The 11,564-nt window shown below is 43.0% G+C and overlaps 1 protein-coding gene across 5 annotated transcripts in view; it reads right to left on the reverse strand.

Annotated features, from left to right (window-relative positions):
• The window catches only part of FRMD5 (FERM domain containing 5), a 337,009-nt gene extending 325,897 nt beyond the window's left edge, over positions 1-11,112 (reverse strand). The window contains exon 1 of one of the 5 annotated variants that reach the window (XM_008016802.3): positions 10,660-11,112. In XM_008016802.3, the coding sequence (XP_008014993.1) occupies positions 10,660-10,761 (102 nt within the window). In that variant the 5' untranslated portion in view covers positions 10,762-11,112. Of the gene's footprint in view, positions 1-9,926; positions 10,458-10,659 lie in introns of those variants that run through there. The other 4 variants (XM_008016800.3, XM_008016803.3, XM_008016797.3 and 1 more) reach the window with 4 other exon arrangements.
• Between the last annotated feature and the right edge of the window lie 452 nt (positions 11,113-11,564).

Below are 11,564 nucleotides of genomic sequence, written 5' to 3' on the forward strand. Positions count from 1 at the left end.
ATTATCAAGAAAAGTTAATAGAAAACTCTAAACATATAATACAAATCCAGCTAAAGCCCACGGCTTTCAGGAATCTTTAGGTTGGAGCTCCAAGATGTCATTTTATACAATACAGATTTCCATTTGTTTGTACTGTCTCAATTAACTAAATACACAACACTCTTATGTTTAAAAATGAACTTAAAGTACACATATCACATTACGCCTTAGTGTACATTTACATATACTATGATTGCACCTATTTAATATCTCTTACCACCAAGAGAGGGTGTGACCATCACACAAAGAATCTGACCAACAAAGGTATAACTAGGCAGTGATGGCAATTAGAAATGGTGATAAAAGACTATTAAATGAGAGGCTAAAAGTATAAATTAGCATAAAGCAAAGGAGATAATAAAAGATGAACAGAAGGGCTATCTTGTTCAGGAAAGATGGCAAGAAATAAAATTGTGAAATTCAGAAAGTGAAGAAAAAGTAAAATTCTTCCACTTCTTTTGTCATTGTCTTTCAGTCAGAAAGTAGCTTAAGTGAGATAAATCATTAGTAAAAATAGTCCATAATATTTTATAATGACACACTGAAAGATCTCATTTGCAGCAAGATAGTATATCATTATATCTGTCTCTTTAAAAATAATCAGACTGACGAGTATACCCAATATTATAAATTAGAATATGGGGAGTATCTCCTTTACCATAAAATTAGAAAGCAGTTCATAGATGTACATTTAATGTGGCTATTCATTTAAACAAACTTTTTTAAATTACATAAGATAGATTAAAAAGTAAGCAAAGAAAGTATTACATTTTCAGATTAGCTGTGCTGCCTAGTTGGTTCAGTATTTTATGTCCTATAGCTACACCACTCAAACTCCTCTCCCAGTTTTTTTAAAACCTATTTCACATGTGCTAGAATCTGAAGCTGGGCATAGTTTGAAGAAGTTCCATTCTAGTACTGGGACTTCCTTATGTTTTTATCAGTTTCACTGCTCAACAGCCAAATTTCTTTTGATAGTATAACTTGCAAATGGCCTCCCAAAGAGCTGATGGGCTATTCTGTTAGACAGATAAGTGTATACCGAGAAATTGTAGGTTTAATATGCCTTATAACATTCCAGGCATCATTGCCAATCCATGGAGTCCTTCTGACCTACAAACCTCCAATTCCATGTAACTTTGGGCCTTTTAGAGTCTGCTAGAGGCAAGGTCAGGTATGGTGGCTCACGCTTGTAATCCTAGCACTTTGGGAGGTTGAGGCGGGTGGATTGCTTAAGGTCAGGAGTTAGAAACCAGCCTGGCCAACATGGTGAAACCCCTTCTGTAATAAAAATACAAAAATTAGCCGCGTGTGGTGGCGCATGCCTGTAACCCCAGCTACTCGGGAGGCTGAGACACAAGAATTGCTTGAACCCAGGAGGCAGAGGTTGCAATGAGCCGACATCATACCACTGAACTCCAGCTTGGGCAACAGAGTGAGACTGTTTAAAAAAATATATATATGCTTCTAGAGGCTAAAAATCTAAAAGAGGGCAGGCTGGATCTTAAATTACCTCTGGAAGTACATGAGATCCTTATGTCAATTGACTAATTCCGCTTTCTTGTGTTTGTTTTGTGTTTTTTTTTGTTTTTTTTTTTGAGGCGGAGTTTCGCTCTGTCGCCCAGGCTGGAATACAATGGCGCGATCTCGGCTCACCGCAACCTTCGCCTCCCTAGTTCAAGCAATTCCCCTGCCTCAGCCTCCAGAGTAGCTGGGATTACAGGCATGCGCCACCGCACCCAGCTAATTGTTTTATTTTTAGTAGAGACAGGATTTCTCCATGCTGGTCAGGCTGGTCTCAACCTCCAGACCTCAGGGGATCCACCCACCTCAGCCTCCCTAAGTGTTGGGATTACAGGCGTGAGCCACCATGCCCAGGCGTTCTTGTGTTCTGATCAATGTTCTTACCTGCTTGGTTCAAGTCTAACAAAACAAAAATCTTAGTGGCACCTCCTGCCTAGAGTATTTGGAATCCTTTGGAAATCCTGAAGCCAACTTTTCTACTCTATCCTCAAAATTAGACTGAGGCCCAGACTAGAGGTCCTTGGGTTAAGTCGGGGTATAGAGAAAAAAGACTGCACCTGTCTGGAGGTGAAGGATAATTTGCCTGACTAAGGAGTGCCTGGATGGAGTGCCAGACTATGAGGGTTCCTAATGATTTGGCTTTTTCCTACTACAAGTTCACTGAAAGTGGCCAGACATTTGAGTGTGCCCTAGGGCACGCGGATTTGACGTACCACTATTTATTTCAGGTCTTGGGCCTGTGGGCCTTTGCTAATTTTTCTGGCTCCCACAATACCACTTCACAGCAAGCCCCCTTAATCTCTCCAATAAAGTGGAGTGTCTGTATTGTCAGTCATCCCCTATTCAGTCTTTAGACTATCCCTTCTTTTTCTCCTTTTCCAGAGCAAAATAACCTATTAGCATTGGCATTCTGCCGAACACTGATTGCCCAGTGCTTTTTTGGAGGTTCCCATCCCCAAAGCTCTAGCCTGGCATTGTGTTGAGTGCTCAAAGTACACCCTGTGTAGGGCTGGGAACTTCGAAGCTGTCAGGGGTTCACTGGGGAATTCAGAGACGCAATCTTCAGTCCTCAAGAGAAGCTATTTTTGGTGGCCGCTTACGTTTAGGAACAGAGATGCTGAAATGTGCCTTTTAAGACTCCATGGGTCACGTTTCTTAACTGTTAATGCACAATTGGGGCTGCACTATATTCGTCAAAGGATTTTCAAACATCAGCTAAATGTTGCAATTTGATACTCTCTTTTTTGTCAGATGATTAAACTGATCCCGAAGAGAAGAGTCCTCTTGGAAATAAAATTCATATGTAGTTACTGCAGCCACAGAATGAAGACTGAAATCTGAATCCACCTTTTCTTGACATAATGCCATTGCTTTGTGAAGAATCTTAATTTGTGTTATACAGTTTTAGAATTAGATTTAATTCATCACTAGCTTTATGCATTATTAGTTTAGATTGATTCCTCTCTGCATGTCAAGTATGATTGAAATTTACTGACAGTAATTTTCCCTAAGCAGATTTCTGTTGTTTGATTCAACTGTACCAGAGTAAGTCAGATAAACACACTAATGGAAAAAACTAAAGACTTTACATTTTTAACTTTTCCACTTAGAAGTAGTCTGCTGTTAACTCAATCTGGAATGCTCTTTACACATCCCCACACCATTTTATGCTTTTGCCAATTTTTTTTTTTTTTTTAAGAGACAGGGTTTCCATCTGTAGCCCAGGCTGGAGTACAATAGCACAATCATAGCTCACTGTAACCTCGAACTCCTGGGCTTATGAAATCCTCCCACTTCAGCCCCCTCATGTAGCTAGGACTATAGGCATACACCAACATGCCAGCCTAAATTTTAAATTTTTTGTAGAGACAAGGTCTTGCTATGTTGCCCAGGATAGACTCAAACTCCTGGCCTCAAGGGATCCTCCTGTGTTGGCCCCCGCCAAAGCACTGAGATTACAGGCATAAACCACAGCACCTGGCCCTGCTTTTGGCAATTTTTCACAGCCTGGTTCAAATTTCGTCTCCTTTGAAAAACAATTATTTTTTAATCCCTCCCCATCTCCCAAACTCCAACCCAAATTTACATTGCCACAACATATCCCCTTGTCTTAGCTCCAAATTATATGATGCTTTATAGTTTGTTATTTATGTGTTTGCAATCCCTAAATTGTAAGCCCTTCCAACAGGGGCCTTGACTCTTCCTTTCCCCCAGTGCGTCAAGTTGTGAACAAAATTTGTTTGAAAAAACAATATACAAATATACAATAATCATACTGTTTTTAGGTCAGGAGAGACAAAAAATACTAACCAATAAATACAACAGCATCAAACTGGTATAACGACGCACTGCAGAATCTTTAGACTCCTACCCACTTGAAAATAGGTATGCGTATCTGTAGACAACCTAGCATTCACCTTGCAAAGGAAGAGAATCTACTAAGACAATTCAGGAATAAATCAAAAGTTAGAAATGTGAGATTCATCATTCGCCTCTTCTTCTCCCTCACCTTTTACATCCAGTCAATCAACACTTGTCCATTTTACCTACTCAATCTCTCTGTAACCCAGTAGTAGCAATTCTCAAACCTCATTAAGCCTAAGAATCACCTGGAAGACTTGTTAAACAGACTGCTGAACTCCATCCCCAGAGTTTTTGATTCACTAGGTCTGGGATGGAGTCAAGAATTTGTATTTCTAACCAGTACCCAGGTGATATGGATAATACCTATCTAGGGGCCATACTTTGAAAACCACTGCTTTATCCAATCCCTTATTTCATTTTCCATGCTTTTGAGAGGCCTCACAATTTCTACTGAAGGAAAAGGGTTCCTGAGTTGTGACATAGTAAAATGACTCAAATGAGGCATAAGAATAGCTAGTTTTGGTCTTGATTTTGAATGGTTTCTTTTGGTGGGCAGTGGTTGTCTGAGGCTTTGAACTGATCTTTAACACACAGGAATGAGTTCTAGGCGTTTATGGAGTGGTCCAGAGCACCTCTAAATACGAAGCAGCAGATGAGGTCATGGTAATTCAGGGAGTCAGAAGTGGAAGGGTGGGGGGTTGAAAGCTATAATCACTGTCAAAGGGGTGTTTTCTGTAGACAAGTGAATGGAGCTATTGTACACAAACTCAGTGGTTGCCAAGCATGTGGCCCAATTATTTTGCCTTCATGAGCATGGCACGGAAGGATCTCTTTAGAGAACTTGATTCACACAAGTTTGTGTTTAGTCTAATGGTAGCAGGCAAAAGCCTGGGGAATTTGAACCTAAGAGTCTTTACAAGTTCCTGCCTCCCAAATCTAGGATATGATACTAGAAAGTTGGTAAGACCACAAAAGTAAAACACAATCCTTAAAAATAATACAACAATTACAACTGTTGAAAGACCAATATAGGGGCCTATCTTGGGTCAAAATGTTGACAACAATAATGAAGATCACATGTTGACCTTGGGAGGCAAAAGGTTCATAATTTAAATTTCTCTGAGACGGTTTTAGCTCATGGAGAAACTGGAGGTTGGGAGTATGTAAACTTAGACCCTCTGCTCTCCCTGGTTTATCTTTGGCTCTACCTGTATTTAAAGTGCTTGTAAAAATCCAGACTTTTTTTTTTTCTTTTTTTTTTTTTTTTGAGACAGAGTCTTGCTCTGCCACCCAGGCTGGAGTGCAATGGCGCTATCTCGGCTCACCGCAGCCTCCGCCTTCCAGGTTCAAGCGATTCTCCTGCCTCAGCCTCCCAAGCAGCTGGGATTACAGGCATGTAACACCATATACCTGGTTAATTTTTGTATTTCTAGTGGAGACGGGGGTTTTACCATGAAGGCCAGGCTGGTCTTGAACTCCTGATCTCAAGTGATCCTCCCACCTCAGTCTCCCAAATTGCCAGGATTACAAGCATGAGCCACCATGTCTAGCCAAAAGTCCAAAAAGTTTTATTGGTCACCAGGGTCTAGGGTCTTAAAAGGAATGGAAGACTTGCTTCAATTGCCAGGACAGACATATGAATTGGCGATTTGCTGTCTTAGGTGAAACACCATTCTCCCTGCAACATGGGAATGGAAATGTTTTAGTATCCTTCAAATTTCCTAGCTGCATAAGAAAACCACTGAGGTGGTTGGCCTAAGCCCCAAAGGGTCAAGGCCAGAAAACAGAGGGGCAACAAGCATCACCTGGCCTCCAGGAAAGCAACACTGTCCTTTCTGGGCACTACAGAAGTGAGAAACAGAAGCTATAAGATTGCTGACAAATCCTCCATGATATTCACTTCTTTAGTACAAGTCCTAACTAGGCACATTTGGGGGACGAGCAACTCACAGTAGGCTACTCCATGAAACAGGGTCTGCAGAGTCAAACAGGATGTTATAGATGAGGCTATCAAAGGTGAATTCAGCTTAAAATAGATATAACTAGAAACAGGATGGGGCGCATGGTTCGCTTCCTCTTGGAGCAAGAGGTGAGAAAATGAAGCTGTGAGGAGGTCTGTCTCCTGTTTTATGGGGTATTAAGGGGGAAAATGTGAGGGAAACTTCTGTAGCTATGGTGATCTCTACACTCAAAATCCTAATTCTGGCAGAACTCTAACACTCCATGAAGTACTGCATCACACAGTATTCATTTGATCTAAGCCCTCTAAACTTGCACAGATGGAGGCGGGGGGACCCGAAAGTTTTGAAATCCTAAAAGACAAACCAAAAAGTCATAGGAGCTATACCAACTGGCACTCCACTAATTCAACAAAGGATAATTGCAGAAATTGACTTCATAAATACCTCAAAGACCTCATAAATATCACACTAACATACTCTACTTCTCACCAAGGAGAGGGGTCACACAGCAAAATGGTTTGCAACGGAATGGATTAAAACTATAAAGGTTTATACAATTGTTAGAACTGTTTATTGTTTTCAGGAATAAAAAATTTTGAAGTGAACATAGTAATCATGTAGCACAAACAAATTAGAATATTTATTGAACTAAAACTATGTAAGGCATCGGACTAGATGTGATAATTCTTAGGGTTTATGATTTATAGCTTTCTCTTAATCTATTATAAATTCTAGAGTGCCTGGCAAGCACAGGGCTCAATATATTTGTTCTCTCCCTCCCTCTCTCACCCTAGCTACCACAGCTACTAAGTGTTTGAGCCACAATCAAATCCAAATATTGGTTATACTATGGAAATGCCCCTGCACACACATTCTATTTATGGTAGTATCTTATTTAACTGCACAATTTAACCTGGCTGCTTAATCCATTATTTTAATGTGTCTCCCAGTAAAATCAAATTCATTTCTAAAGTAGCTCACCTTTCAGTAACCACAAAAAACTCATTAACATTTCTGACTTGAAAATAGGTATTTTTCAACACGTATTTCTACTAGAAATTTTGCAATATATATTCTTTTAATTTATAAACTATTACAAGCTGAAAGACAATTAAAAATCTATTCCTGGCCAGGTGCAGTGACTCACACCTGTAATTCCAGCACGTTGGGAGGTGAGGCGGGTGGATCACGAGGTCAAAAGATAGGGACCATCCTGGGCAACATGGTGAAACCCCGTCTCTACTAAAAATACAAAAATTGGCCGGGGGTGGTGGTGGATGCCTGTAATACCATCTACTTGGGAGGCTGAGGCAGGAGAATCACTTGAACCAGGGAGGCAGAGGTTGCAGTGAGCTGAGATCGCACCATTGCACTCCAGCCTGGGCAACAGAGTGAGACTCCATCTCAAAATAATAATAATAATAATAATAATAATCTATTCCTTATAAGCAGGGCATGGTGGTGCACTTCTGTAGTCCCAACTACTTGGGAGGATGAGGCGAGAAAATCACTTCAGCCCAGGAATTCAAGTCCAGCCTGGGCAACATAGCAAGATCCCGTTTCTTAAAAACATAAAAATCTATTCCTTAGGATATTACATGCCTAAGCATGTAAATGACTCCTTCAGTACACTGAGTTCAAAGATATTAGGTATCTTTTCATTTTTTAATTTTCTCTATTTTCTCCCAAATAACAAAGGAAGGTGATACATGTGGTAAATAAATAAATAAATATATATATATATATATATCCATAAATGAAACAGATGAGTGAAGAACAGATGAGTAGACCAGATCTGCATTTACGAGGCAATGACCTTCAAAACGGGCAGGGAGCTGTTAACAATGTTCTTCACAGGGGAGCAATTATACTACAAACCTCCTATGTATACTTTCATTTCTCATGGTCTACAAATACATTTGCATATCAGAAAGAGTGAAAGAATAGTCTGGTAACTGTGGCAACCTTCACTGAAAACATACAAGGCATTTTCATTACCTTAATAATTACATCCTAAATGCCAGAGCAGAATAAATGCTGCATTACGAAAGGACAAATACTTTGATGGAATTTCCTACAACTCAAATTTACCAAATGTAACTATCATGACTCCAACCCAGTGATACATTTCTGATTCTGTAATACCCTAAGTAGTCTCTGATTATGCTGAGGCAGTAAAATCATTCTAAAATAGATACCTTATTTAAACAAAAATATGGCATACAACACTTTAAGGAAAATGAGTTCAAATTATCACCCTAAAAATTAAAATATACAGTGCTACAATGCCTAAAATGTTGGGAATATTGCTTAACCTAATAAGAAGCTCACAGATCCTTTCCATACTGATTTAAAAGATCCTGTGCCCAGTATTTAACAAACAGTATTTAACAAATAAGCACGTGCACACATACACACACACATACTACAGAAATGCATGAGGAAAAGTTGATAAGCTCAATTTCTAAATGTTCAAAAAAGCTACATGCAGAAAATATTATTTTCATATAAGATACTGTCTTTTTGCTACATTTCCTCACATGAGTAAAAACAAAAGCAATTTACAAAAGTGGTGCCAAAGAATGACAACATTACATATACTTTACAATCCCTGTTTTTTAGATTCCACACAAAAATCACAATGCACAATCATTAACATGTCTAGACAGTGGACACTTACTACAGTGTGGCCATATTACACCAAGCTTAATTTTTTAAGTGGCCTAGATATTTTATAAAATTAAATTGCAATAATGTAAAATGAGAGCAGTAGGAAAATAAGTACAACCATAGTAGGATATAGCAAGCACAAACCCAATAAGTCCTATTTAACTCAAAAATATTCTTTTTCTAAATGGTAATAAAAACTACCCACAATTATAATACCAATCAAATAACCTCAAAGGTTCCACTAACTGGGAAAAAAAGAACTAGTTGCTTCATTGCAATACTTTAAAACCACAAGGTTAACAATCATTTCTAGCGAAATGGTGATGTGAATTGTGTTTTATTTGTATTCTACACCCTGGCAAAAGTTAGTGACCTGCCTCGGAAATTATTTCACATACCCCAAAAGTATTCTTAGGACTCATGAAGTATAAATCTCACACTGCCCTTGATATGCTATTGGATAAATGCTTTAAATTTTAAAGCAAAGGATAAAGACTTTTAAAAAGCTCTAGACAATACACTCAAATAGTGAAGATGTCAACTCAATGTATTCTCCTACCCCAACAAAAGAAAAAAAAACAAAAAAAAATTGGACATGGCACAACGATACAATAGGAACAAAAAGTAGTATTCCACTCATTCAGCAAGGAAATAATACAGAGCATCTCTCTATCATATTCAACTACAAAAATCCTTTCACTTGATGGCTAGCATCTTTATGACTGCTTAGTCTGTATTTAAGTGGCCTTAAAAAGAGATTTTGTGCTCTTTCTCTACCCTCACGGATCTTTGGCAATAGTCAGCACTTATACCCAGAGCTGGTTTCGAGGGGAGGGAGAAAAGGGAAAGTGAGGAGAAGGCTGAACTGAGCACGGAGTCAGCAGGGAGCAGCTGCTCTCATACACTACCCAGTGTCTTTCTCACACACCGCTATTTTCCGCTATTGAGCACTGTCAGCAAAAATAAATAAATAAGGAGGCGGGGGGGGCAAGGAGACACTGAGGGTAGGACCCAGGCCGACAGTTTTTGTCTGTCACATCTGAGCCAGAAGCCTCCTCTGTTTTCCTGCTGCAAAGGCAAAGGATCAGGTGAGACCCCTCCGGGTCCAGCTCAATTCGCTTCTCCACAAAGAGCAGCTTCCGGCGATGAGCGCAGGATCCTCCTGGCTGATGAACTGAACACCGGAGCATTGTCAATGTTTTCAATCTCTGACTTTTTCATAAGGGAGGAGAGAGGGCTGTAACTGCATTCCCGGGAAAGACTACTACTCCTGACGTGCACACAGCAGTAGTGAAGGAACATGAGCAAGAGGTTGTAAAAATCCCTTCAAAAATACCAGGTTCTGAAAGAAATGCTGTTCAGCATTACCGTATTGTTGGCGTTTTTCGTAAGTCGCCGATTCTTCCTGGCCGCCGCCAAGCCCCAAATCGCTGGGACTTGTTGCTAAATCTTTACCTCACGTCCCCCAGAACTGCCCAACACAATAAGATTTGGGGGTCGAAAGGCAGGAGGGGGCCTAAATCTCTAAAGCCCAGAGGACTGGGCTTCCTTCAATAGGCCACTCCGCATGGGCTGCGCGTTCAGTTCTACCTTCTGAAAGCTCTGACTCACAAATGGGGTGAGGGGGGAGGAATTATGACATAAACCATTATCCTTCCAACCCAAGAGAGATAAGAAAAGCCAGCCATACGTCCTTGCCCGGCCAGAGAGCCAAAGCCTGAGCCCCCGACGGGGCGGCCGGGCTAGGAGCCTACAGCCCTACCCGCCTCCCTCCGGGCGCCCCGGAAAGGTGCACCCTACCCGGGCGGGCTCGAGGAACCAGGACGGGGCGCCCTCACCCAAGGAGAGCAGGGGAGGACCTGGGGGTGTGGGACGCGGAGACTAGCCCCGCGGCGGCGGTGACACACCGGGTGCCAGGGCTCCAGCAGGGGCTCCGGTGAAGGCGCCCTGCAGCACTAGGGTGGTCCGCCGCAACCAGGAACGGACAAAGCACGGCGCTGGGGCTGGGGCGACCCCCGGGCGGCGGCCGCCGCCGGTCAAGTTGACCGGACTTGGGGGACTAGGGGGTCCCGCGGGCGGGGCGGGGCGGCGCGGCGCTGACCTGGATGGTGCAGGTGTACTCGCTATCGTCCAGCAGCCGCACGGTGCAGCTGTACTCGCGCTCCAGGCTCCTGCTGCTGCCGCTCATCAACCTGCTCAGCATCTTCCCGCCCGCCCGCTCGGGAGCGACGCGGCGACGCTGCGGACCCTGGACCAGGCGTCCCTCAGCCCGGCAGCTCCGCGCCGACCCCGGGCACCTGCAACATCACCCCGGCCCCGTCGCTGCCGGTGCCTCCTGCTGGCCTCGTTCCTCCTCCTTATCCTCCTCCTTCCCTCAGCCGCCACCGCCTCCCCCTAGCCCAGATCAAGCGCCGGGCTCTGTCTCCTCGGCGCCCGAGTGCCCGTGCCCAGTTCGCTGGGCGGGGCCTCAACCGGAGGGGGCCAATGGGGATCAGCGCGGCGGAACCGAGTGGCAGACCGAAAAGCCAATCGGAATAGAGTACTGGAATGATGGGCGGGGTAAAGAAGCAATCACAGAAAAGCAGTGGGACCTAGTCAAACTGGAGCAGCCCTCTAGCGTCCCAAATGAGGGTCTCCTCTCCGCCCTGTGGTTCCTATGGATGCTGTTTCCCCTCCCCCGAGCCAGGTGTGAGCACCCAACTGGATTGATGTCTGCCGCCTGAAATACACTTGATCTGTGTTTCTGAAGCCAAGCCCCGCACCCTTCAACGCCGCGGTTCCCGCCCTCTTGGGAGCCGGAGCGAGGAGGCGGCGGGATGCTGGATCACAGTCCCTGCACCTGCAGAATGCGGGTACCTCTCGCTCCAGATCAGGCGACTGCCCCCGACCTGTGCTGTACCCTAAGTTGGCCGGTCTGGCCTCTGTGCTCCAGCCCTCTTATTTTGGGAAACAGGAGCTACTTAAATAAAAGCTAAAGGGACCTCAGAGGTTCTTAAGTACTCGGGT

This window comes from Chlorocebus sabaeus, chromosome 26, assembly GCF_047675955.1.
Source record: "Chlorocebus sabaeus isolate Y175 chromosome 26, mChlSab1.0.hap1, whole genome shotgun sequence".
NCBI lineage: Eukaryota > Metazoa > Chordata > Mammalia > Primates > Cercopithecidae > Chlorocebus > Chlorocebus sabaeus.